At 40.9% G+C, this 27,564-nt stretch overlaps 1 protein-coding gene across 2 annotated transcripts in view; it reads left to right on the plus strand.

Annotated features, from left to right (window-relative positions):
- Positions 1-27,564, plus strand: part of DPYD (dihydropyrimidine dehydrogenase) — a 1,270,977-nt gene that overhangs the window by 161,682 nt on the left and 1,081,731 nt on the right. For both annotated transcript variants that reach the window (XM_033915764.1, XM_033915766.1), the window contains exon 2: positions 1,822-1,932. In XM_033915764.1, coding sequence (XP_033771655.1) covers positions 1,822-1,932 — 111 coding nt within the window. The remainder of the gene's footprint in view (positions 1-1,821; positions 1,933-27,564) is intronic.

The raw sequence follows: 27,564 nt of genomic DNA on the forward strand, positions 1-27,564 counted from the left end.
AATCTATAAAGAATTGCTCCCATTATGTGCATGCTGAAAATAGCATGCTAAATGATTCCTCAATAAGGATGTACTTTCATTGGGAAATAGGAAATTTTAACAAAATGTCATGAGAACATAAGAATTGCCGCTGCTGGGTCAGACCAGCGGTCCATCGTGCCACTCACGCGGCGGCCCTTAGGTCAAAGACCAGTGCCCTATTTGAGTCTAGCCTTACCTGCATATGTTCTGGTCCCTTTTCTTCAATCCTTGGAGGGTGATTTCCCCTATAACAGTCTCTGAAAAAGAATTCCAGATTTCTACCACTCTCTGGGTGAAGAAGAACTTCCTTAAAATTGCACGGAATCTATCCCCTTTTAACTTTAGTGAGTGCCCTCTCATTCTCTATACCTTGGAGAGGGTGAAAATCTCTCTTTCTCTACTAAGTCTATTCCCTTCAATATCTTGAATGTTTTGATCATGTCCCCTCTCAGTCTCTTCTTTTCAATGGAGAAGAGGCCCAGTTTCTCTAATCTCTCACTGTACGGCAACTCCTCTAGCCCCTTAACCATTTTAGTCGCTCTTCTTGACCCTTTTGAGTAATACTATGTCCTTTTTCATGTACGATGACCAGTGTTGGATGCAGTATTCAAGGTAGGGGTGTACCATGGGGGGGGGGGAATAGAAATACTGGATAGGAGGGTAGTTGGGAAGAGAAAGGGAGAGATGGTAGACCCTGGGGTGGTGGGGAAGGAGGGAGAGATGCTGGATGAAAGGGTATTGAATCATCTTTGTTCATTTCACTTTGAAATTTGGATCAACCATGCCACCAATAAAAGCTACCCAAACCTTTCTTAAGTCTGCCTTGCCTAGCTTACTCTGTCGGTGAAGGCTACGGTGTCTTCCTGGAAGAACGGTCTCAGATCACTTTTGGCCACAGTGTAACAACAGCTAATGACATTGGAGGACCAAAGCCAGCATGATGGTTTGGTTACTGCTTACGTTTTCCCATTCAATCTTGAGGCTGGTTGGCATCTTTTTGTAGGGAATAATTTACAATTGCACCAACCCTGGTCTTTCAGCATCAGTTGCGATAACAAAACCATCAAGGTGGAAATGACAGATCACTCGACCTGTAAAGGTTCTCTCACCAATGGCATAAGTGATTGGGGCGGGGAATGATGGTGAGAATCAGATTTTGTATGTATGTTTTAAGAGGGATTAGAATAAGGTGTACTGGAAATCTTGATCATTGGATCTATAACTTGGATGAAATGTGGTGCCATATGGTGTGGTGTCTACCCTGAAGCAAATGTAGAGCAGATGCCGAACACTCCCCCTATATTTACCACAAAGGTTTTACATTTGCTATACATTTTGTGCTAAACGTCTGAAAACTGCAAAACCTACCATACTTTCGTGAAAGGGCCCCTAAATTCCTTCAGATACTATGATAAACAGTAATGATTTAAAATACACCTTGCTCAACCCTGCTATACATATTCAAAATATACACTTTGTCCTACATAAGTGAGTATAATCATGGACACAAAACAAACATGATTTGCATTCAGATATTTAGAATATACTTTTGAAAGCTGTTGAAAATAATATGTATACATGCGGTATATGAAGACCTATAATTCAAAATGCAGAGACATTTCTACTTCTTCAAACCTATAATTCATTGTTCATGACCGCTGATTAGAAATCTTGTTTTAAACTGCATTGAGTCCTTGTTGAAACTTGCAGTATAGAAGAAAATGTATGGTATGGTATGGTATATAAATACGTTAGTATAGATATTGCCCTGTGTTTACAATGAAACCTTTCTCTTAACAGAACATTCTGGCATTGAACCCTCGCACACCATTGCATGCTGCCCTGTTTTCCACCACAGCAAAGAAACAAGCCAAGAAGCACTGGAAGAGGAACCCTGAAAAGAGCTGCTCTGTGAGTATTTTCATAACTTTGATCACCACTTCTTGAGCAGATACTGAAAGACAAAATGCTACTGTATATCCATTCAGAAAGTCTCAGAGCCTCAGAGTTCCTCATGTGTTTTTTGAGGTTTTTTTTTTTTCTTAATGCAGTGTGGAGTTTCCAACTCTTTGTATTTTTATTCCTTTGCTATTTTAGGTATCTATACTTGGTTCCTACCAAGAATATTTATTTCTTGTATTCTTGTATATTTTTTAGTTATAGATGTCCAAAAGGTTTTAGTCAACTAATTTCCAGAGTTAGCCAGTTTAGACCCTGTTGAGGAGGGCAATTTGCAGTGAATAGATAGTACTAACAAGAGCGAACAAGAAAAGGACCTGGGTGTACTGATAGATAGGACCCTGAAGCCGTCGGCACAATGCGCGGCAGCGGCAAAGAAAGCAAATAGAATGTTAGGCATGATAAAGAAAGGAATCACGAGTAGATGGAGAAAGTTATAATACCACTTTATAGAGCAATGGTCAGACCACACTTGGAATACTGTGTCCAACATTGGTCTCCCAACCTAAAGAAGAATATAAAACTGCTGGAGAGGGTGCAGAGATGAGCATCGAAGCTAATAAAAGGTATGGAGAACTTGGAATATGAGGAACGACTTAAGAGACTGGGATTGTTCGCCCTTGAAAAAAGGAGACTGCGAGGGGATATGATCGAGACTTTCAAAATACTGAAAGGAATCGACAAAATAGAACAGGAAAAAAAATTATTTGCAATGTCCAATGTGACACGGACAAGAGGACATGGACTGAAGCTAAGGGGGAACAAGTCCAGGACAAATATCAGGAAGTTCTGCTTCACGCAACGAGTGGTGGACACCTGGAATGCCCTCCCAGAGGAGGTTATTGCAGAATCCGCTGCTCTAGGATTTAAAAGCAAAGTAGGTGCACATCTCCTTACGAGGTGACTAAAATTACGCCGGGTGTACACCTGGCTGGGCCTCCGTGTGTGTGGATCGCCGGACTTGATGGACCGAAGGTCTGATCCTGAGATGGCAGTACTTATGTTCTTACAGTTCTGTGGCTACAAAAACAGTTTTCAAAGAAAAACACCCCATGGAGTTTCATTTTGAAAATCCTGTGGGATATAGTACTAAGTGGCGAAGTGAGGGTAGGAGGTGCCCAGGGCAGTGGCACCCCCCTGCATCATCCTCTCCGCCCTCTGTACCTTCTGTGCCACCATGCCACACTCATATCCTCCTTTCTCACCTCATACCTCTTTAAATATTCACCTGCGCGAGCACCTTCTCTGGCCTGCTGCTCATGCTGGCTTTCCCTCTGACATCACTTCCTGGCCCTGTGACCCAGAAGTGATTTCAGAAGGAGCCAGGCCAGTGCAAGCAGCGGACCAGAGTAGTTGCTTGCACTGGTGAAGATTTTAAAGAGGTAAAGGGGCGGGGAAGGGAGGGAATGATCATGGGCGCTGGAGAGGTGCTGGTGCTCCCACCAAGATGGCATGTAAGGTGGTCTTCCGCCACCCCAAAAAAATACTACACCGACTGACAGTACTGAATATAAAAAGTATTTATTTACATTTAGTATTTTGTCATTATTGCAGATGAACAATGGTGGCTTACAAAATTGGTAATCCACACAGTATACAAATATACTAACTATATTAAAAAAAAAAAACATTGTCACAGGCAGGGTTTTTCTGGTATAGTATAATCTCACTTCTCGGAAGCTCTTCCCAAATATCCATATTCCCTAACAGAGTAGTCTTTATGAATAAGAAGCCTTTTCAATCAATTCAATTCTTTATTATTGTTTTTAAACAGTAAACACAGTCAATGTGAGTAGACTATTTACCTCTTAAGTACTTCAGCTTTAGATCACAATGCTCTACCCTTACATCTTCACTTCCTAAGCTTCACTATCAGCATTCTTCCAAGATATCAGTCTCATTATCTTCAGTCTTTAACCCAAGGGTTTGCTAGGTTGTTCCTACCTGGTTCAGTGATTCTCTGCTACCTAGCACTACTTCACATAAGGGCTTTTTCCTTTAAATTCCAGCAGGTGGTTCCAACTTCTTCCCACATGGTTTGGGAAGGTGGTTTGAGAAGGCTTGGGGAGACAGAGAAACGTGTTTCTCTGCCTTCCCACATGGTTTGGGAAGGCAGAGAAACAGCAGGTGTTTCTCTGCATCGTAGCACTCCTTCTGCTTCAGCCCCTCCAGGGCTGAAGAAGACAGAAAATGTATGGCCCCACCTTTTATTTCCATTGACTTTGGAACCCTTCCATTGACCATTTCCCAGAGCTGAGGCAAATGAATTATGTTTATTCACTGTTCCTTATCAGGAAGCAATCAGCTCTCCATAGCTTCTTGAAACTCAAAGTTCTTCAGGCATTAGTTCTAGGATAAAGCACAATGAGCCCAAATTTGGCACTATTTAGCCATTCAGGAATGGTTCCTGGACAGTTAAATAGCACATAACCAGCTATCTGGTGATATTCAATGGGAGACAGCCAACTGTCTCCTGCTGAATATCTTACTTAGTGGATTGGCCAATGATTAGCTCTGTCACGTGACATAGCCGGTCATTGCCAATATTCAATAGCTTGCTGACTAAGTTTGGTTGGTAGATAAAGTTACCTAAAAGGCTGGTCTATCATTGGCCATTAAGACTTAGCCAGCAAGTCACTGAATATTGGCCTAGCTGCCACGTCTCAGCCAGCCAAAAATGGGCCAGAAATGCAATGTCAGTTGCTGGCTATGGTACCGGCATTGAAGCTCCAGTATCACTGCGGACCATAAGAGTTCACTTGTTATCTCTCTTGGTTTGAATATTGGGGGAATGTGTCCATAGCTTCAGAGGGAGGGCAAATCTCTGGTTCATTAGGAGTCACTGTCTTTCTCCTGCATACTGTGCAAACTTTCCAAACTATGCTGCTTCAACCATAGACTTGGGAAATTAACCATGTACTATATTGTAGGGTAGAATTCCACAAGTGACGGTCCAATGCAACTAAGAACAGCACAGAAACCTAGAGGTCAATATTCAAAATCAGTTGAGCTAACATAGAAATCTGGTTGATTCCTAAATTTGACTTCCATTTTCAGAAAAAATTAGTGACCTAAAATTTTCAGTTTAAAATTCACCTAAATCAGGGGTGTCAAAATCTGGCCCGCAGTGTAAATTATATTTGGCCTGCAAGAAAATATCAAATGTCTACTAGAGCTGGCCCGCCGGGTATGTCAGTGTAGGACAACTATACTATCTTCACGATGTGTGTCAGTTGTTTCACTTTCATTTATTTATTATTTTTAATCGGGTTTTAATTCATGTGACCATCGATTTCTTTAGCGGTGTTTTTGTGCCACTTTTTGCTTATGATTACGGTTGTGACTACGGTACTTGTCATGTGACCCCCCTTTTTAAGTTGCTGACGTTTTTCAAGCTGGTTTTACTTTCGGTTTGCTCAGCTCAGAGCACTACAGATTGTATCTACTAGGTAAGAGCCACCATGGCTTTATTTAATTTTTCCTTTTTATTTTTAACATGCACATAGTTATTTTAAGTTATTTTAAGTTCCCATAAAATACTAGCTGATAGTTTTAATGTTTTCTATAGTTAATTGCCACACTGCGACGTTTGTTAGTGCAGGAGAGCTAAACTTTTTTTCACGCTCTGCAGCAGAAACTTTTTATTTATGCATTTTTACACCTTTCCACATGCAAGGCTTTGTTGTTATTTTTTATTTATTTTTCACTATTTATATATTTTTTTGTTGGGATTTAGTTTATTATGTGCCCGCGCTGCTTCTTTGGCCACTTTGATGTTTACACTCTTTTAGTTTCTTTTGCCGAACCTTGCTACGACCACGGCACTTGCTTTGGTTGGCCCGCTACTTTGTCCAGGTTTTTAATTTTGGCCCACTGTGTATTTGAGTTTGACACCCCTGATCTAAATGATTGAGTAGAATAAGAACAGGAGCCCCCACAGTCAGCAAGGTGCCCTCCAATGCCTAATGATGCCTACTAGAAAAGTAGACGTATTAAGCATAGAGAATAGGTGTGATTGATGTAGGTGTCACTAGGTGTTTGAGATAGGCACCAGTAAATTAGGCCAGATTTAACTTAACGGCACCTACCTCTAGGATGCCTAGTGATACCTAACCCCTTCTTCTACAAAGTCATGTGGCAACATCCCCGAAGCGCCATGTGGCAGCTGCTAGCGCGGCTTTGTAGAAGAAGGGGTAAGTATGCCTAGACACTAATAAACTGGATTCTATTTTTTTATTTACACACACACACACACACACACCCCTTTTTACGGTTTTTAGTGTAGTGTGTTTTTTAGCACTGGCTGCGGCGGTAAGAACTCCAACAGGAATTCTATGAGCTGTTACCACCACGACCAGCACTAAAAACCGTACTACAGTTTTATAAAAGGGAGGGAGGGGTATTTATTCAGTTTTCTCTACCATTCTCCCAGGGGAACTCAGAACAGTTTACATGAATTTATTCAGGTACTCAGGCAGCTTTCCCTGTCCGTCCCATAAGCGGCACCTAGCAGTTGATTGACAACCGTGTTGACTGGCGCCTAGAAGTTAGTCATGGTTAGGCGCTGTTTATAGAATCAGGGCTACAGTTCACAGTGTTTAGGCACCCTGCTATAAAATTCCTTTAATGATACGAGGTTTCTCAAAATGTATTTAAGAAATGGGCTGCAGTAATTTATTCCATTCTTCTGCTCAATATAAGTCAAACGGGACGAACCCTGGCACAGTTCCTTTGGTAATTTCCATAACTAACTCAATATCTTAACAGCCTTCTTCTGCTATTCATTTTGAAACGTGCAAAGCTGAGAGCATAATTTTAGCAGTGAATCAAGTGGTGGTACACACAACTGTCTGCAAAACAAAACCATTATTAGTGCAGCAGTTAAGATAAATTATGTAAATGTGCATAAATATATGTATTACAATATTTGTAGATCCTGACATTACAGAATTTCAATTAGCAGAAATAACTGATAAACATAATAAAAGGTGATTTCAGCTAAGATTTTTATTATTATTATCATTTTATATTATTTTGACAATTTTTATAGTGATTTCGGGTCTGTATTCAGGTTACCTAGTGAAATAAGTAAAATCGTTATAAGAAAAATTGCTAAGAATTTATTTTATTTATTGTAGTATTTGGCCTACAATTAATTGGCTTAACGACCAAAACACTTCACCTTGCTCCTTTTAGACTGGTAGCTATAGCAATGACAAATGACCAGAAACTGACTCCCACAAAGCTCAGTTCTTATTAGCCTTGTTAAATATATTTTAAGGTCACAAAGTCCAAAATGGCCAAAATAGACATTCAAGAGATACCTGTTAAAAGAAAACAGGTATCTCTTGATAGGCCATAGGTATCTCTGTGATAGGCTAGAGCACTGTACAGGGGTTCAAGGAAGGTTTGGATAGGTTCCTGGAGGATAAGGGGATTGAGGGGTACGGATAGAACTTGAGGTAGGTTATAGAAGTGGTCAGAAACCACTTCACAGGTCACAGACCTGATGGGCCGCCGCGGGAGCGGACCGCTGGGCGAGATGGACCTCTGGTCTGACCCAGTGGAGGCAACTTCTTATGTTCTTATGTTCTTCAACAAAAACATTTAACATAGACTGACAAATTATAGCCCCCTTTATCAAGCCGCATTAGGGGTTTTTTTTTTACCACTGGCTGCTGCGGTAAAAGCTCTGATGCTCATAGGAATTCTAGGAGCTTTTACTGCAGCGGCCAGTGATTAAAAAAAACCCCATAACACGGCTTGATAAAAAGGGGCCTATATAAGAAGAGGCCACTGAAAAGTTCTCAGCACAACTAAGAGAATGATGTGGAGCCATGAAACTTATAAGTCATACACTTTTCTTGACACTTTTTGTTTTAATTTTATGAAATAAAACAAAAAGTGTCAAGAAAAGTATGGAATAATTTGTAAATTTCATGGCTCTACATCATTCTCTTCTTGGCTGGACTGAGAACTTTTCAGCGGCCCCTCATATTCTGGGATTATTGTAGGAAGTACCTCTATAGAAGTTACACTAATGTCTTTCATTCAGCCCACAAACGTGCCTACGGGAAGGGGTAAAACGCAGACCTGACGGACCTGGCGGATCTAAACCCGTACGGCCTTAAAAATCTGAGGTCCGTGTCGGTCCGTGTCCGTGGCGTTTGTAGTTTCTGTCGGTGACAGACCTTGATGAGATTTTAGCACTGACGGATCCGTCTCAGCATAGAGAGGGAAAAGTGTTAGGATCCGTCAGCGCTAAAATCTCTTTGAGGTCTGTCAGAGCCAGAGACTAGTGCTGGAGTTTGGAGACTTCTTTTCCATAACGCACGTCCAAAACCTATGTCACCGCTCTCTTGGCTTCTGCTCTGCCGCTCCAGCACTAGTCTCTGGCTCTGACTGACCTCGAAGAGATTTTAGCATTGACGGATCCTAACACTTTTCCCTCCCTATGCTGAGACGGATCCGTCAGTGCTAAAATCTCATCAAGATTTGTCAGCGACAGAAACTACAAGTGCCACGGACACGGACCGACACGGACCTCAGATTTTTAAGGCTGTACGGGTTTAGATTTGCTAGGTCCGTCAGGTCCGTGAGGTCCGCGTTTTACCCCTTCCCCGTGCCTACAAACTTATCTTTGTGATATATTGTGGGCTAGATTCACCAAACCCATTCATCAAGTCCTGACCATTTAGTGACCCGATTTCCCTCTGACCCGATTCACTAACCTCGTGGCCGATCATCCTCCAATCCGATCTGCGCATGCAAATGAAGGGAAACGGCATGTAAAGTAGGCAGGCAGCAATTCACTAACAAAAAACTGGAACTCCAAGTGGGCTGGCCGATCAACAAATAAGTGACTGCTGGGGACCTAAATTGCCTAAATTGCTTACTGCACAACTATCAGGGAACTTACACATGGGTGTGTCATCAAGCTGCACAACTTATAGAACACTGTCAGTTGAGCATATTGCCTTGTGCACTTCAATGCATCCATTTTTGCCAAGCCATTGACCTTTTGACTGGCAAATTCTTGTGAGAATTTGTGGGAGTCAGTCAGGAAGCCACTCAGTGCCGAGCAGCAGTGCCAAAGCGCACTCCTGCTCCGTGCTGCTCAGCGACTGAAGAAAACCGATCTCGCGACAGTCACCACCGACTGGGTTAGCAGCAGGGTAGGAGTGTGGAAAGCTCGCTCCTGCCCGCTGCACCTCTGGACCAACAGGGATCGGCAGAGGAGGTACGAGGACAGGGCAGGGAGGAGGGACAGGGTGGAGAGCATGGTGGTGGCTTGCATTAATTCTGGGAGGGGGGCGCTGGCCCGAATATAAACCGGGACCCCCATTTTTGAGCCAATTTTTTTGGCCCAAAAATTTCGATTTATATTCAAGTTTATATGATTCACTGTTTGCTACAATTGCTGAATAGCTCGTTAGTCTGTACGGAAATTAACTGCTGATAAAATTAAAGTTTTACAGTAAAAGCTTGGATAATTAACATTTTTTTTTTTCTTTTTGGGTGTGAGAAGGAATAATAGCATTGTGGCATTTGATTTCCACCCTAGGTACATTTGTTATGAAATAGACTGTTACTCCAAGTAAGAAGTTAGAAGGAAAATCTTTCACAGCACAAATCAATTAGGGATTTAAATCAAGAATAAGGAAATACAATCTTAGCGTTAGATTAATTGCAGTCTAAAATTAGCATCAGATTAATTGTAGTAAAACAAAAATTAAACCAAATAAATTAAGAAACAGTAAATTTAGCCAGGTATTTCCTACTCTACCTAACTTGCTTCTCAAAAACATTAAGATGTAAGCAAATGTTTAGCAGTGAGTTGGGGTTATCCAGCCTTTTGCAGAGTATTATATAAATTGCATATATACAGTCAATGTAATATGAGGAACTCCTATCTCTCAGAGAATAATTCTGATTTCTGGAAGATGGAGTGGCAGACCTGGAGGAGTTGAAAAGGAAACTTAAAAAAAAACAAAACACCAAACACCCCCCCCTCCAAAACAGAGAAAATGACAGATAAAGACCATATGGCTTATCCAGTCTATCCATCCATGCCATTAAATCTACCTTCCTCTCCCTTAGAAATCCTGTGCAGTTGTCCCATGCTTTCTTGAATTCAAATAGTCTGTCTTGACCACCTCCACCAAGAGGCAGTTCACTCATCCATCACCCTTTCTGTATAAAAGTATTTCCTAAGATTTGTCTTACATATGTTCCCTTTCACTTTCATCCTATGGCCCATCATCCCAAGGCTTCCTTTCATTTAGAAGAGACTCCTCCTCTGTGTTTTGTTTTTGCCAATGGAGGTATTCAAATGTTTCTATCATTTTTTTAATTTGTTATTTATTTGGTTCATTTTATAGCCCATCCTCCCCAATGAACTCAGAATGAGTTTACAAGGTTGATATATGAGGGATGTTCAATAATTTATCTACCTCAGTATAAAAAAATTAGTTTTCAAAAAATTTTGTTTTATTTTTCAATATAGTCCCCTGATAGCTCCAAACACTTCATCTACTTTTCCTGCTATGACTTTGACCCCCTTCGAAAATAATTTTTCTGTTTAATCTTCAAACCAGGACCTCACAGCCTTCTTGATGTCTTCATTACTTGAAAACTGCTGTCGACAGAAAGATTTCTTCAAAACTCAGAACAGAAATCCAAGGAAGCAAGCTCAGGACTGTAGGGTGGATGGTTCAGCTGCTAAAACCCACATTCTTGAATGGCAGCCTGTGATTGTCGTGACATGTGTATTGGTGAATTGTCTTGAAGAAGCAGCTCACCTGCTATGAGTTTTCCTAATTTTTTATCTTTGATTGACTACCACAAAGTGATCATTGTGTTAGTGTAACTCTTCCCGGTTATGGTTGTCTTGAGTGGCAAGAACTCCAGAAGCAAAAGTCCTTCATCATCCCAGAATACAGTTGCCATGACTTTGCCTGCAGATTTTTCTGTCTTGAGCTTGAGCTAAGAGGAGATAGTGGAGCAGATGGGAGTGGGTCCATGGGAGGAGTGTTCACGGCTGCTGTGCTGCTCCAAATCGACAGCCTTGTCCGCCATAGCAATTGGAAGTGCTGGAATAGGAGTGCAAGGAAGTGGTGGTTGTGCAGCTGGGAGTCGGGGGGGGGGGAAGAGGCAGGTCAGGTGGGGCGAGTTCCTGTGTCCCTGCAGGTTGTGGCTTAAGGGTGGGAGAGGAGCATGTGGGGCCTTCCTCTCATGTCCCAGTCAGACAAGAGGGTGGGAAGGTGGTTGGTGTTGAGTTGGACGTAGGAGTACTGGCCTCCGGGAGGGTAAATGAGCCTCCTTCAGGTGACAGCTTCACAGGAGTGGTTGGTGGTAGAGATGGGAGTGAGGGAGAAAGGGTGGTCCCTTGCTATCTTGGTTTTCAGACCAGTGGGACTCATGTGGGGACATATCTGTGGCAGGCAAGTTCCCCTCCTTATTGGCATGGTGGACCTGTTCCTCCATGGGGAGGCTATATGGCCGCAGGCTAGCAGCTAGGGCAGGCCATGGGTGGGGGTGGTGCTTTGGGGTGGGGACAAACTGTGCGGGTACTGGGTGGGGGCATATTCCCGGTTGCTGCTCCTGTTTTGGGTTTTTCTTTACAGGAATCAGGAGTTATGATGGAGTGTCCATGGAATCCAGATGGAACGGCTGCAGGCGGGCCTTTTAGGTGTGCAGTGGAACCATCGGTGCAGCAGAGGACCAAGGAGGCTGCGGCTGGAGGTGCCAGGGGATCGCCATGGGAAGTAGTGGCTGCTGGTGGAGAGTCTAGAGTTCCTAGAGCATCTGTTATGGGTAACATGGCACCAGCTGCTGCGTCTGGGTCCAAGAAACCTAGGATGAAGAGGAGGGGAAAGCATAGGCGGCAGGGGCATGCTTCATCTTAATCATTCACCTCTTCATTTTCATCTTCGTCTCCTTCTTCATCCACTGCTTCCTCATCTGTGCATGGGTGGTACCTTCGTCATTGGCAGGTGGGGTGACAATGGAAGGTGAACAGACTAGAGGGGTGCCAGTGTTAGTTTTGTTGATGGCGTTGTGGAAAAAAGCTCCCTGTGAGTTGTGGCACAAGATACGGAAGTGGACTTGTCTCAATTATCTTCTGTCTGATGTAGGGCAGGATGCGTAAAAAAAGCAGGAAGAAGATTAAGAAGGAGGGAGGTGTGGCAAAACCTATGCCGGTAGCATGGAACATCATGAATTCGATGTGGTTATTCGGCTCGCAAGTGTCTGGGGGCAATCTCACCCGCAGGATTATGGCTAGTTGGTGTATGTGGATTCGGTGCTTAATGTGTACCAAAGGTTTGATGGTTGGGTGTGGCTCAATTACGATGAAGCATTCAGAGACAAAATGTAGGAGAACATATATATGTCATGGGGCATACAGGACATCAACCTGTGGCTCATACATATGGCCTCTAAGTTGGAAAGCATCACTATGGGGGCGTTCCTTGTAGCCCAGAACTGTTGGTAGTGCAGGAGTGGGGTAGGATGTTTGCTGGAAATTCAACAAATTGGTCTGTCCCTTCCTGGACTGCAAGTTTTGGCATGCTTGCTCCTTGTGAGAGCAGCCTCATTTGGCTCTTAAACGCCCAAAAAAAGGAACAAGGGGATCTTCCGGGGCCAGAAAGTAGGGTGGCATTGACAGGAGTTCCCACTCCTATCCAAGTGGATGCACTTCATCCATGGCTTAGGTGGTATAGCAATGCTAGAGCCATAGCTATGCTGGAACAGGGTTTTGGGAAAGGCTATGAGATACCATTTTGGAGTGAGATTCACAATGGCCGGATATGGAACGCATCATCTGTAGGTCATCTGTGAGCTGTGGTTCAAAATAAATTGAAGGATGAGATCAATCTGGGGCATATTGCAGGGTCATTCAGTGTTCATCCTATCCCGGATATAATGATTTTCCCCTTGGCTGTGATTCCCAAGAAGGAGCAGTGTAAGTACTTTCTCATTCTCAATTTGTTGGTTCTTAGGGGAGGAGAATTTACAGGGATAGCATTTGACTTCTTTGACTGAGGCTAAGCCTTCATAAAGGGCTTTTACTTCGGTGTGCCATACCATGGCAGCCTCATCGATGGATTTTGGATTGGGTTTTTAATGATCCTGCTAGGTTAGAAAGGCCTGTGGAGAGGTCTCCTATATCAATTGTGTCATTATTGTAAATTTTCTTGGGTTGGAGTTGTTTCGCTGTGTAGATGTGGTTGAAGATGATCAAATGGTAAGTCAAGTAAGTAAAAGTAAGAAGAAAATAAGGTCACTTTGGCTCTCAAAAGTAGTAGCTGAGCTTTCATAAATGGTGAAAATCAGATTTCTTAGGCCATGACAGAAAGAGAAAAAAAACGGTCAAGCAATCAATTAACTTGTGAAGACAAGTGGAGAAGGCAAAATACTTCAACATATGTTGTGGTAAACTTTTTGTGTGCTGGTCACACTTTAGAGCTTAAAGTCCTTTAGTAAAAGGGTCCTTTACAATTCCTTAATTCTGTAGCAGAATTTCTTTCTGTCAATCTCCTTCTTCACTGAAGGGTCTGAGAACTAATTCTGAGCATTTCAGCTTGCTATCTCTGCTATTTTTCTACAAACAGTCTGGACTTCATAGCAGCTTTTGAAACTAGTTCCAGATGCTTAACTGACTGTACCTGACCCTAAATGCTCCCTCACTACATCTCCCTTATGAGTTGATTTCTTTCAGTCCAGGACTTTTAAGGCCTTCATCTCCCAATATGAATGTAAGCTCACTTCCTGACAGCCTTTCCATTGTGCTCTCTCTCTAGCAATAAACTGCTGCATAACCACTTCCATGCTCGTCAGCATGTCACACTGAGAGACATCACTTAGTCATTACTAATATGGATACTTTGTGTGTTTCATTATGTCTCAAAAGAAAACCAAACCACCTTACTATTCCTCTCATTACTTGTTTTGATTAATGGGGCAGTAGTGTTAAGAGCTATATGATTTAATTGTTGAAACTTAGGAGGATAATTTAGTTTCTGAAGCTAAGGTCCATCCGTTTGGGATTTCACTTCTGCTATGTATTGGAGTTCATGCTGACAGGGCATGTTCTTATTTATGGCAGAACTGTCTGAGGACTTCTTTTGTCTGATAATGTATATTAAGTAGAAATGCTTATTAAACCCAATTACCCTTGCTGTGAATTTAAACATGTCTTGGAACCTGGATAGTGAGTTTTCTTTTACTTTTTATTTTTGCAGAATATCCTTAGTGAAAAGCATTTTATGGTGAAGTTAAATACGAAAGTTATATTCTGCATTTCTTCCAAATTACCTGCTTGAAATAGTACATTAAGGGCTCTTTTATCAAAGCCATGGTAGTGATTCATTTGGAGCAAATGAGACGCAGCCCATTCAGATCCTATGAGCTGTGTTGCATTTGCAGTGCAGGAACTCACTACCACAGCTTTGTAAAAGGGGCCCTAAATTACCATTGATGAGCAAGAGAAGAACAATATGAAAATGTAGTTGTAGCATATTATTCATTGTAGTTACAAATAAGAGTTTTGTTCATCATTTGCTCTATTAAATTGGCTTTAACGTTTACAGGGTCACTATTCAGAGAGAGTTACGTAAGAACATAAGAAAAGCCATACTGGTGGAGAATGCTGCTAGGTCAAAAAACCTAAGAATAATAAATTTTCCTAAAACTCATTTAATCTCACCTATCTTGGTATGCAGTATTCTGAGACAGTGCCTATGTCTACTTTCTATTATATACCAGTTAAACAAAAAGTATCAAGGCAGCAAGGAACAGATCAGTTAGAATCCATTGATATAGATCTGACAGACTTTTTGGAAGACTCCCAAGATGTAATACAGATGAGAGCTACCTTACTTGTTGACGATGAAACTTTATTTTAAAAACAAAAATGCCTTATTTTATGGAGCTAAGGTTCAGATGTTTCCCGATGTGGCAAGATCAACCCAACTCAGAAGGAAAGGCTTTTTAGCCTTGAAATCTCGAGTTGTGGACCTGGGTGTCACATTTTTTTCTGAAGTTCCCTTGCAAGTATATGGTGACTTTTCAAAGTATAGATAATAATTTTTGGGATCCGGCTCAGTTAATACAATTTCTCGATCAAAAATAATGGGGGATTATATATTTTCTTGGTTGAGATGGCTATTCTCAAATTGAGGAGCCTAATTTGAAAAAGATGCTTATATAGAAGGAAGATGTTTTCTTCGTTTTATTTTCCTTTGAAATAGATTTCTGTTATTAAATAGTGCACCTCTTCTTTTAAGGAGGGCTAGATGGAATTTCTGATTTTGTAATAATAATAATGTAAAATGATTTGTTATGTTTCCATATCCTGTTATGTTTCTTTGTAAACATTATTTGAAATTAAAAAAAAAAAAAAGCCATACTGGTTCAGACCAATGGTCTATCTAGCCCAGTATTCTACTTCTGAAAGTGGCCAATTCTAGATCACAAGTACCTGGCAGAAACTCTAAAAGCAGCAACTCGCTAGAAGAGCTGCTGCCTCTACACCTGGAGGTTGTGAGATCAAATGCCAGTGTTACCTCTTGTGACCCTGGGCAAATCACTTAATCCTCCACTGCTCACTGCTTTGAATGTCAAAACCACAAAAAGGCAGTATGCAAGACCCTATTCCCAAGGCAAGCAGTAGCTTCCCCCACGTATGTCTTTTTAAAAATTATTTATTTATAAAGTCTTGTTATAGAAAGTCAGGAAAGAAACCCAATTAAACAACAAGGGAGAAAACATAACCTCTCTAATAACAAAAGAAAATGTTCACCCTTTCTAACTTTGCCTTGAATCCATGGAGGATATTTTCCCCTATAGCAGGCTTTCGAAAATTTCACAATACGGAATATTCTTTAATAGGACTAACATCGAACATACAATACTTTTTAGACCATCACAAATCTGTTATCCTTTTTTCATTAGATATTTCTGCCGCCTTCGATACTATAGACCATGATTTACTTTTACATAGGTTAGAATCAATAGGCATAAATGAGAAAGTTCTTTCTTGGTTCACCTCTTATCTCGCTAACCGCACCTCTTTAGTTAGGTTTAATAACGAACTGTCCAAAACTTACTCCTCTTCTTTCGGAATCCCTCAAGGATCTATTTTGGCCCCTCTCCTGTTTAATATCTTTCTCTCTCCATTGTTAAGCATTTGCCAGTCCAACGGCTTCACTCCTTTCTCTTATGCCGATGATATTCAACTCATTCACCCTTTGGACCCAGAAAATAATAATGATATTACATCCATCAACAAAAAAATGGAAATACAAAACTGGCTCAACACAAACAAATTGGCACTAAACATAAATAAGACTAAATCAATGCTATTTACCTGGAAAAAAGATATAACTCTGAAAACCTCATTCATTCTTAACAATACTCCACTAAACCTGGTCTCCTCTGTTAAAATCCTTGGAGTAATAATTGATGATAGACTGCTTTATCACGAACATATTTCTCTTACTGTCAAAAATTGCTTTTTTAAACTACGTTTGATCCAATCAATCGCCAAATTTCTGAGCTTAAATTCGATCAAAATACTAATTCACTCTTTAATTATATCAAAACTTGACTATTGCAATGCACTTCTCCTTAACATTTCTCAAAAAGAAAAAAGGAGACTTCAGTTAATACAAAACACTGCAATCAGATTAATATACAATGCTAGGAAATATGACCATGTCTCACCGTTGTTGATAGACGCCCATTGGCTTCCAATCGGCCATAGGATCATTTTTAAAATAATGTTGCTTATTTTTAAAACTCTAGCATTCAACGAACCTCAATTTATATCTAGATTATTAATACCACACAGTACTCAACGTCCACTTCGTTCATCTGGGCAAAATCTCCTCTCAGTTCCTTCTTTGAAAATTATAGGAATAAGAAGATCGGACATGTTCTCTGTGATGGGCCCTTAATGGTGGAACGCTCTGCCACAATATATTAGAAACGAAAAAGATGTCACAATATTCAAAAAATCTTTAAAATCTTACCTGTTTAAAGATGCTTTTAATATTTAAATTTCTTAAGTGAGGTTTCAAATTGTGCTATAGTTTAACCACCCCTTACCCTCTTGTTTTTCCCTTTTTTCTACCAAAATTGAAAATTGTAACTTTTGCTTTTTCCCCCGACTCATATTTGTATTTTATGAAAGTATATTGTTAAAATGTCAGTTTCTTTGTATTATACTCTATTTTGATTTTGTTCATCGCTTAGTAATTCTAATAAGCGATTCATCAAACATATTAATAAACTTGAAACTTGAAACTTCTGCCACTCTCTGGGTGAAGAACTTCCTTACGTTTATATGGAATCTATCCCCTTTTAACTTTAGAGAGTACCCTCTTGTTCTCTCCACCTTGGAAAGGGTAAACAACCTGTCTTTATCTACTAAGTCTATTCCCTTCATTATCTTGAACGTTTCGATCATGTCCTCTCTCAGTCTCCTCTTTTCAAGGGAGAAGAGTCCCAGTTTCTCTAACCTCTCACTGTACAGCAACTCCTCCAGCCGCTTAACCATTTTGGTCGCTCTTCTCTGGATCCTTTCGAGTAGCACTGTGTCCTTCTTCATGTACGGTGACCAGTGCTGGACGCAATACTCCAGGTGAAGGCGTACCATGGCCTGGTACAGCGGAATGATAACCCTCTCTGATCTATTTGTAATCCCCTTCTTAATCATTCCTAGCATTCTGTTTGCCCTTTTCACCGCTGCCGCACATTGCATGGACGGCTTCATCGACTTGTCGACCAGTACTCCCGAGTCTCTTTCCTGGGGGGTCTCTCCAAGTACTGCACTGGACATCCTATATTTGTGCATAAGATTTTTGTTACCAACATGCATCACCTTACACTTATCCACATTAAACCTCATTTGCAATGTCGCGGCACATTTCTCGAGAGTGTTTATATCACGTTGCAGGTCTTGGCAATCCTCCCGGGTCTTCACTACTCTAAATAACTTTGTATCAGCTGCAAATTTAATCCCCTCACTCATCGTACCAATTTTCAGGCAGTTGGAACCCAAGCACAGTACCGGGTAAAGCTTTGGATTCTCGCCCAGAAATAGCTAAGAAGAAAAAAAAAAAAAATAAAAATTTTTAAATTGAATCAGGTTGGGCAGACTGGATGGACCATTTGGGTCTTTATCTGCCGTCATCTACTATGTTACTATGTTTATAAATATGTTGAAGAGCATGGGTCCAAGCACTGAACCCTGCAGCATTCCACTCATGATGCTTTTACAATCCGAGTATTGTCCATTTACCCCCACTCTCTGTTTCCTATCCGCCAGCCAGTTTTTAATCCACGTGAGTATTTCACCCTCGATTCCATGGCTTGCAATTTTTTGAAGAAGTCATTCATATGGAACCTTGTCGAACGCCTTCTGAAAAGCCAGTTATACTGAATCATCCTTGTCTACCTGCCTGTTTATTCCCTCGAAGAAGTGCAGCAAGTTCATCAAGCAAGATCTTCCTTTGCTGAAGTCGTGCTGGCTGGTCTTCATCAGATCGTGTCCGTCAAGGTGATCAATTATGTGGTCCTTTATCAGAGCCTCTACCATCTTTCCCGGTATTAAGATCAGACTCACCGGTCTATAGTTTCCCGGTTTTCCCCTCAAAACTTTCTTGAAGATCGGCGTTACATTCGCCACCTTCCAGTCTTCCGGAATCCTTCCTGATTTGATCGACAGATTAGCTATTAATTGAAACAGTTCAGCTGTAGCCCTTTCATTTCCTTGATTACCCTCGGATGTGAAAGCGCTGCAAAACCTCCATGGATCAGTGACCTCAAATGACAACTCAATTTGCTGTACAAGTAATATATTTATTAGTAAACAATAATAGTCAGCTTACAGAACAAGTCTTCAGCAAATGGAGTCAACAGAACATATACAGAAAGCTTTCGTATACCTGGTGTCTGTCCTGATTAATACCCCAGTAAGCTGGCCTTTTATACATTCTTAACATCCTAAGGCCACGTTTGTACATGTTACATTCTCAATTTCTATTGGATATTCATAATTGTCATTTCATTACCATTTCATTGATTGGTCAACATTTATAATTTTCTGAGTAATATTGAAGCGTGATGTCTATTGCCAAATGGCTTCTCTAACTTTCCCAGCGCAAAAAATGAAGGAAGAACCAACAAAGTCTGCGGTCAAGGGTACGAAGACAAAACAAAGAAAACTTCAGACAGACATACAATGATGCAGGCAGAGTTTATTATGTCAATAAATTGACACCTTAATAAACAATAAACAACACCTTAAAAGCAAACAAACCAGGGGATCCAACACGGTCCGTGTTTCGGTAAACATGCCTTCATCAGGTTGAGAAAAGAATCAATAGAAACTGCAAACAAGCTATAGCCTGTATAAAGACGAACGTCGGAGGTCAATCTGTGTCACGCACAGACTGACCTCCGGCATTCATCTTTACACAGGCTATAGCTTATTTCGGTTTCATTTGATTCCTTTCTCAACCTGGGACCCCTGATGAAGGTGTGTTTACCAAAACATGGACCGTGTCGGGTCCCCTGGTTTGTTTGTTTTTACGGTGTTGTTTTTATCCACATTCAATTTATTGACATAATAAACTCTGCCTGCATCATTGTACGTCTGTCTGCAGTTTTCTTTGTTTTGTCTGTTCTTCTCTAACTTTCCTGACATATGTTCTTTTAATATCAAGAAACCACTAATTTCCGAGCAACAGCCTATGGTATTCCTTTTTACTTCTTTGCACAGTTTGTCAATTTTATATCCTTGTGGTTGATCTTATTTCTGGTAAATCAACTTAACCTAGGTTATAGAGATGTGTTAATTTCTTTCTGATGTCAGTAATTTTCCTTTCTCACAAACAAACTTCTTGTTTTCTATGGACAGCAGATGCCTGCTAGTTTCTGTTGTGAAAGATGAGTTTCGCATGAAACTTGCTTATGTTAACAGAGGTGTAACAGGTTGTTCAGGGTGTTTTCAGGCCTGTAATGGTATTTTCATATTTCTGTTAATCTGGGGTTCTCAGGGGTCTATATTCACCTCCAGTTTCATGGGGGGCTTAGGATCTTCACCTGTACAGGTCTTTCTCCTTCCCTTTAATTCTTCCTCAGATGGATGCCATCCGGTCCTGGGGATTTATCATTTTTTTAAGCCTATCAATCTGCCGGCATACCTCTTCTAGACTGACCATCAACCCCTTCAGTTTCCCGTCTTCGTTTCCTGCATATAGCCTGTTGGCTTCGGTAAATACAGATGCATGTGCAATTCTCAAAAGGCACTTAGGCGTCCTATACATAATCCAGTCCAAAATCTTCTATATTTCTTGAGCCCAGGTGTGTACCAAAATTGGTCATAAACTTTCCATAATAAACAGTGGATGAGAAGCCCAACTAGAAAAATTATTTACAAGTTAAGCAAATAACTATGTGCAGTAGGTATAAGAGAGTTCCAAAAGGGAACCCAAACATCTTGTAGGCACTGTCATGCCCATGAATCCATGGTAGAGACCATCTGTCGCTCCACCTGAAGAAGCTGGATAATGGCTGCCCTCCATTGTAAAGAGAGATGAGATGCTTCTAACCAGCACAACAATATAACTTTTTTCTCCAACAAAAGCAACTTTCCTAAAAAGCAATGCATGCCTTTCGGTACTGGGTCAACCACCCAACACTTAAAAAACAAAAGGTACGGGGAAACTATACAACGAGACCCCCATAATATAAAAATGTGATCTAAGACCCTCCCCCAGAAGACATGTGTCCAAGAACAAGCATAAAACACATGCCCCAAGCTGGCTCCAAGAACGTGACATTTGGGACCAATTGCAAGGATATCTGTTGTGCCCTCCTGGGAAACACGTGCAACCTCATTACTGTTTTATAATTGAGTTCCCAAAGAGCAGCCAATAAGCATTTAGAAGGCCAGCATTTTGGCAACTATAATGACCTCCCACTAATGCAACTAGCCTTTTGATGTCCATGATAGCAAAATTGAAACAATAAAATTACTTTGGTAACTTTGCGTTAGTGTCCTTTTCATATTTTTTTGTTATTTTTCACACCTTGAGTGAAAGCTAGCAGCTTAATTGGCAGCTGCAGCTTTATGAGTGCGCAGGCGTCCAATTCCCATGCTCAGGGAGGCCAACCAAAGACAACGTAGAAGGAGATCTGTTGAGATGGTGACCCCCAGATCACGAGTCCCCCCAAGAGGGAATAATTGAAACTGGGGAGGAGCTCTTCCAATGATTTCAAGTAAAAGTGTAGAGGAATATGACCCTGCGCTTCTAAGCATAAACCTTCCCTAAGAAGCTCCAAGGCCTCCCCAAAAAGCACCCCAGAAGGCATAGAATTAATATAATATCTCAACTGCCAATAAGCAAATTGATCAGAGGGGAGGAGTCAAAACTCCACTTGGAGGTCGACAAAGGTTCGTATGGAGCCATCTTCTAATAGGACCTGGTGAATGTAGAGAATATTATGGGACCTCCATCTGCATAAAGTAGCTGAGGTCAGTCCCAGAGTGAATAGGGGGTTACCCCAAATAGACAATAAGACAGTTGTATCATAAAGGATCTGTAACATCCCACATAACCTGCGCCAAGCTTGACGGATCGAAAGATAAACAGGAAAGAATCATATAGCCTTAAAATCAGGCACGCTGCTGGCCTCAATCACCTGTAGTGGAAGACTATTCCAGTGATCAACCACTCTTTCAGTGAAAAAGAATTTCCTGGTGTCACCTCGTAGTTTCCCGCCCCTGATTTTCAACGGATGCCCTCTTGTTGTCATGGGACCCTTGAAAAAGAAGATATCTTCCTCCGCCTCGATGCAGCCCGTAAGATAATCGAGACGTTCAAGTATCTTACGGGCTGCATCGAGGCGGAGGAAGATATCTTCTTTTTCAAGGGTCCCACGACAACAAGAGGGCATCCGTTGAAAATCAGGGGCGGGAAACTACGAGGTGACACCAGGAAATTCTTTTTCACTGAAAGAGTGGTTGATCACTGGAATAGTCTTCCACTGCAGGTGATTGAGGCCAGCAGCGTGCCTGATTTTAAGGCCAAATGGGATCGGCACATGGGATCTATTCACAGGGCAAAGGTAGGGGAGGGACATTAAGGTGGGCAGACTAGATGGGCCGTGGGCCCTTATCTGCCGTCTATTTCTATGTTTCTATGTTTCTATAGAAGATGGAAAGAACCACAAGGGAGCATGGAACAGGCGGATGAAATGCAGCGGACATAACAATGAAGTTTCTGCAGCTGTGAATGAGAAATGTCCCAAAACTAATAGTTGATATGCCGCATCTGACATGCCACAACATACAGCCTTAAGTTCAATAGGCGCAGACCCCCTTTCTCTCTGGGGAGAGCTACCATATGCCAAGCAAGGCAATGCCTCTTCCTGTTCCACAAAAAAACATTCAGTAAAACGCACAAAGACCCTGTGTGTTGCCGTAGAAAAAGAGAGGTAGCATCTGAAAGAGATAACACCAATAAGGGAAGAATAACATATTGTATACGGCAATTTTCCCTATCAGAGAGAGTGGATACGCTTGCCAGAGTTTCAATTTTTGTTCCATAAACTGTAGGCGTACCTGCATATTTACGAATCCAAATGCCCAGATATTTAATGGCCTCATCCACCCAAAGAAAAGGAAAATTGCCCACCCAATCATAAGGCAAACTGGCATATAAGGGAAGTATGAGCGATTTGTGGCGATTAAGTTGAAATCCAGAATAAAAGAAGAATCTGTCAAACACCCCCAACATAGCTTTCAAAGAAACCACCGGCCTTGTCAAAACCAAGAGAAGATCATCAGCAAATGCCAAGACTTTGACAATCTGTCCCCCCCACCAAGTCTCCTGATATAGCATCGTCCAACTTAAGGGTGCACAATAGTGGCTTTATATAGAGGAGAAATAGTAAAGGGGACAACGGACAGTCTTGCCGAGTGCCCTATAGGAAAGGAGGGGAAGAACGCTGTCCATTCACCAACAGCTGAGCTGCAGGCTGATAATATAGAGTGTGAAGTCCTGCCAAATACCAACCCGACAGACCCATAAAATGAAGCAGATTGAAAAGGTAGTCCCATCGGACCTTGTCAAATGTCTTTTCGGCGTCCAAAGTAGCCAAAACCGCAAAGGTAATCATAGATTGACAGTGAAAAATAGACAATAATACCTTACAGACATTAACTGCAGATTGACAAAACCCACTTGCTCAGGACAAATCAAATTAGATAGAATAGGTGAAAGCCAATCTTTACCACATGTTTATTCACATCTTAAAAAAAAAAAAAAAATGAAACAAGCCGGTGAGGCAAAACGTTCCTTGGCTGATCCCATGCTAACTCTGGCCCATTAAACCAATCTAAGGAAATTTATTTTTTACACAACAGAAAGTTCCCTTATTCACTGCATTTCCTAGCAACTCCCTCCATGCCTCACTGCCCACTCTCAAATTACAACCTGCCCAAATCACTCTGGTCCAGGAGTCCCTCCATTTCCCTTCTCTTTGTCCAGTCCCCACTCACTCATCCTTCTTTTTCCTACTTGGGACCATCTATTAAATGTCAAAATGTACATCACTGCATATGCCCTTCAAGTTATACAAGTGATAAAAAGTATTTATTTTAATTATTTATATTCCACATATCCTACAATTCTATGTGGATTGCACAATATTCAGGTACTCAATCATTTTTCCCTGTCCCGGTAATGTATCTGGAGCACTGGGGGATTAAGTGACTTGCCCAGGGTCACAAGGAGCAGTGCAGGATTTGAACCCACAACCGCTGGGGCTGTAGCTCTAACCACTGCATCACACACATTCAATAGTAGTAGTACTTATTGCCACCTAAAATATCCTTCACTCCATTCACATCCCTAACCCCCTCCCCCACTTCCCTTGCCTACTCTTGGCGCAGCCACTGTTATCCATCTTCAGCTCAGGGCAGAAGGCATCTTTGCAGCATATGCTACTGTATATACGTGTAATGACATATGTTCCATATGAAAAGTCTTTGAAACTGCCTTGACAACCATATGGTACAATTTATGTTAAAAAAATATTTAATCATCTTCACAGAGATATATATATATATACTGTATGAGTTTTGGCTTTATTTTGAATAGGTAAACAACAACAGGAGTCTTTCTAATTGCTGCACTATTCAGAGCTAAATGTTTTAAAGTATATAGACTAGTGCTGGCATGAAAGGATGAACAATGACAGTGGCTGTTTAATCACAGTATTATTCAGCCTCTAATCGGTGTGCTGATCAGGGGACATTAGAGGGAGCACTTTGACATGTGATTCTTTAAACAGATGCCTGCTTGGACTACACTGCATAGTCCTTGGTATAACTAATATAATTTGGTTAAATACAATAATCTGAATTCCAAATATAGACAATACTGTAAGGTTCTGTTGAAAAGCCATGTTTTAATTAAAAATAAATCCAATAAATTGTGATTCACCCTATACGATTATATAAGATACTGTAGTGAATTTAAGTTTTGAGTGCACTATAGACAAATTATTTCAGATCTTTTCCAGTTTTATTCACATTCATATTTTAGTGTGTAATAATGACTTATAATATTAAAGATGTGAAGCCCAGTTTTACAGAGTACGTCGAGATGAGATTTGAAACTTGTAGGACTAGAAGTGCTCAGAGTCCCCTGTATTTTAGACAAAGATCTTTCTTCCCCTCTCCTGATATTTCAGCATAAAGCTTTAGGTTCCTCCCCCAGATCACATAGAGACCATTTGAGCCCACCACTGACACAGCCAGCCCTGGTGGTGTAGGGCGAACAAAAATTATTCAATCTCTCCTACTCAGTCAGTGACCAGGTTTCAAAATGTTGCCTTTGACCCCAAGCAGTAGTCTTGCAGTAAAGATTTTTTGGTTTAATTTAATGTACGTTAACCTACAGATTAATGTTTACACAATTATATTCTTTGTATTAGTTCTAATGCGGGTTACAGAAATTATTAACACAGATGTGTAAGGTGAATCAAAAACATCAAGAAAATTTGGGGTCAAAAGCCAAGTTTTCCATTAACAAATCAAAACTTTAATTTTTGCTGTGCACATCCTTACATTATAGGCCCCTTTTACAAAGCCGATTACCACGGCAGTCCGCGGTAATCACACTGAAGCCCATTGGGAATTAATGGGCTTTAGTGCTGTTGCCACACGGCAGCCGCTAATGCAGCTTTATAAAAGGGGGGGAGGGGGGATAATTACTCTATCAAGAATACTTTATAGGCCTTCCTTCATGCTGTGCAGTTCCTGCTCTCCTAAGAACTTAAGATGTGCTATAATGGATCAGATCAAAGGTCCATTAAGCACAGCATTCTGTTTCCAGTGGCGGCCAATTCAGGTTACAAGTACCTGAAAGGATCTCAAAGAACAGATGCCTTTCTCGTCTCTTGCTCCCAGGAATAAGCAGTGGTATTCCCAAGTCAACATGACTAATAATGGTTTATAGTTTATAAATCTTTTTCAAATCCAGTAAACAAATTGTTTTCACTAAACACCTCAGCAATAAATAAATTAAGACAGCCACATTGAGGGGCCCTTTTTACCAAAAGTGCATTAAGTTTTGGACTTAACGCACTAGAACACAAGATTTTAACACGTGACAAACCCAGAACTAATGTTGTATCAAGAAGGGGTGTTCCCAGTATTTTTTTATTGAAGGTCATTTGTTAACATTCAGATTAATGTGTGATATTCACCCTGATTAATATGGAAGCACTTAGGCTTCAGATTGTATAAGTGGTGGCCAAAAATAGCGCCTGTCAATCTTCAGTTAGGTGCCATTTATAGAATCATGCCTAACGACGCCTAAAACAGACTTAGGCACCAGTAGGCACCTAAACCTTAGGTACGCCCTATTTATGCCAATGTTTTTTTGGCCTAAATACCGACGCTAGGCACCTATCTGAAATCAGTAGACACCTTCCTCCCAATTACATTATATTCAAACATTTTTATTGAAGGAACAAAAAGAAAATACATTCATATAATATATAAAAAAATTTCTTACAAGTAAATTCATATATCTAAAAATTCCACACCATATAATCTATATACAGTATACACTTGTATATTATCAAATAATATTATCATGCCTCCAAACATTTTATATTATAAACCATAATCCCTTATTTTCACCCCTCTCCATTTTCCCTCTCACTCCCTCCCCTTCCCCCACCCTCCAACCCAATCCCTTTTTCCCCCCTCCATCCCATTCCCCAAACCCTCCAACCCATTCTCCCTACCCTTTCCAGAATGAAAGGTGACATAAACAGACAAGTTTTGGAATGCAATTAAGAAAACCATAGCTTCAATGTAAATCATTAAGAATTAAACTTCTTGCTTTAGGTGAAAGTTTTTGTACATATGGATCCCAAGTTTTCATAAAAAGACGAGTACGTCTAGGAGATCTACGAACCTCCCAAACCTCAAATAGCAGTAAACGATGTAATTGATTCCTCCAATGCCAAAAACTTGGAGGCTCTTGTCTGTAACTAATACTGCATAATACATGTAAGACCTATCATACATGCCTTCTGAAACAAAAGACATCTCCCTTGACCAAATATCCCACAAGCCGCTGCCTTTCCAAAAAGTACTCCCCTTGGAGATCCCACAAAGGACTATCCCATAATGAACCTAAGTATAATAGGATGTCAGACCAGAAAGACTTAATTAATGGACATTGCCAGAAAGCATGGGACAATATGTTAAGATCTTTTTCACATTTGATAAAAAATGGAGAACTTACCAATCCCGCATGAAAAGCTTGTACTTGTGAGAAATAGGCCCTATGTATCATTCTATATGTATATTCCCTCCATACAAAACCCGTAATAATTTTAGGTATTCTATTAATTGACTAAATTCAAGAAGCGGTATATGAGTCCATTATTCCTCATTCCAACACCCAATTACATTAATTTAAGCTAATTATCAAGCCAATTAAGCCTATTAAATAATTAAGCTAGGTGCCTAGATTGGCGCCTTACTTGGTACATACTGAATATCAGCACTTGGGCCTCGATTCTATATACAGTATGTTGTTTACAAAAAAAAAAATCAGCACTGACTAGAATAAGAACATAAGAATTGCTGCTGCTGGGTCAGACCAGTGGTCTATCGTGCCCATCAGTCTGTTCCCGCGGTCAAAGACCAGTGCCCTAACTGAGACCAGCCCTACCTGCGTACATTCCGGATCAGCAGGAACTTGTCTGTCTTGAATCCCTGGAAGGCGTTTTCCCCTATAACAGCCTCCAGAAGAGCGTTCCAGTTTTCTACCACTCTGTGGGTGAAGAAGAACTTCCTTACGTTTGTACGCAATCTATCCCCTTTTAACTTTAGAGAATGCCTTCTAATTCTCCCTACCTTGGAGAGGGTGAACAACCTGTCATTATCTACTAAGTCTTTTAAACAACGTCCATGCCTGATTTAAAGTCCTAACTTTTGCAGCCAATCCTTTTAACTTCTTTTTAACCATTTTCCTCATTTTTTCA

The sequence above is a fragment of the Geotrypetes seraphini genome, chromosome 12 (genome assembly GCF_902459505.1).
Source record: "Geotrypetes seraphini chromosome 12, aGeoSer1.1, whole genome shotgun sequence".
NCBI classification, from domain to species: Eukaryota; Metazoa; Chordata; class Amphibia; order Gymnophiona; family Dermophiidae; genus Geotrypetes; species Geotrypetes seraphini.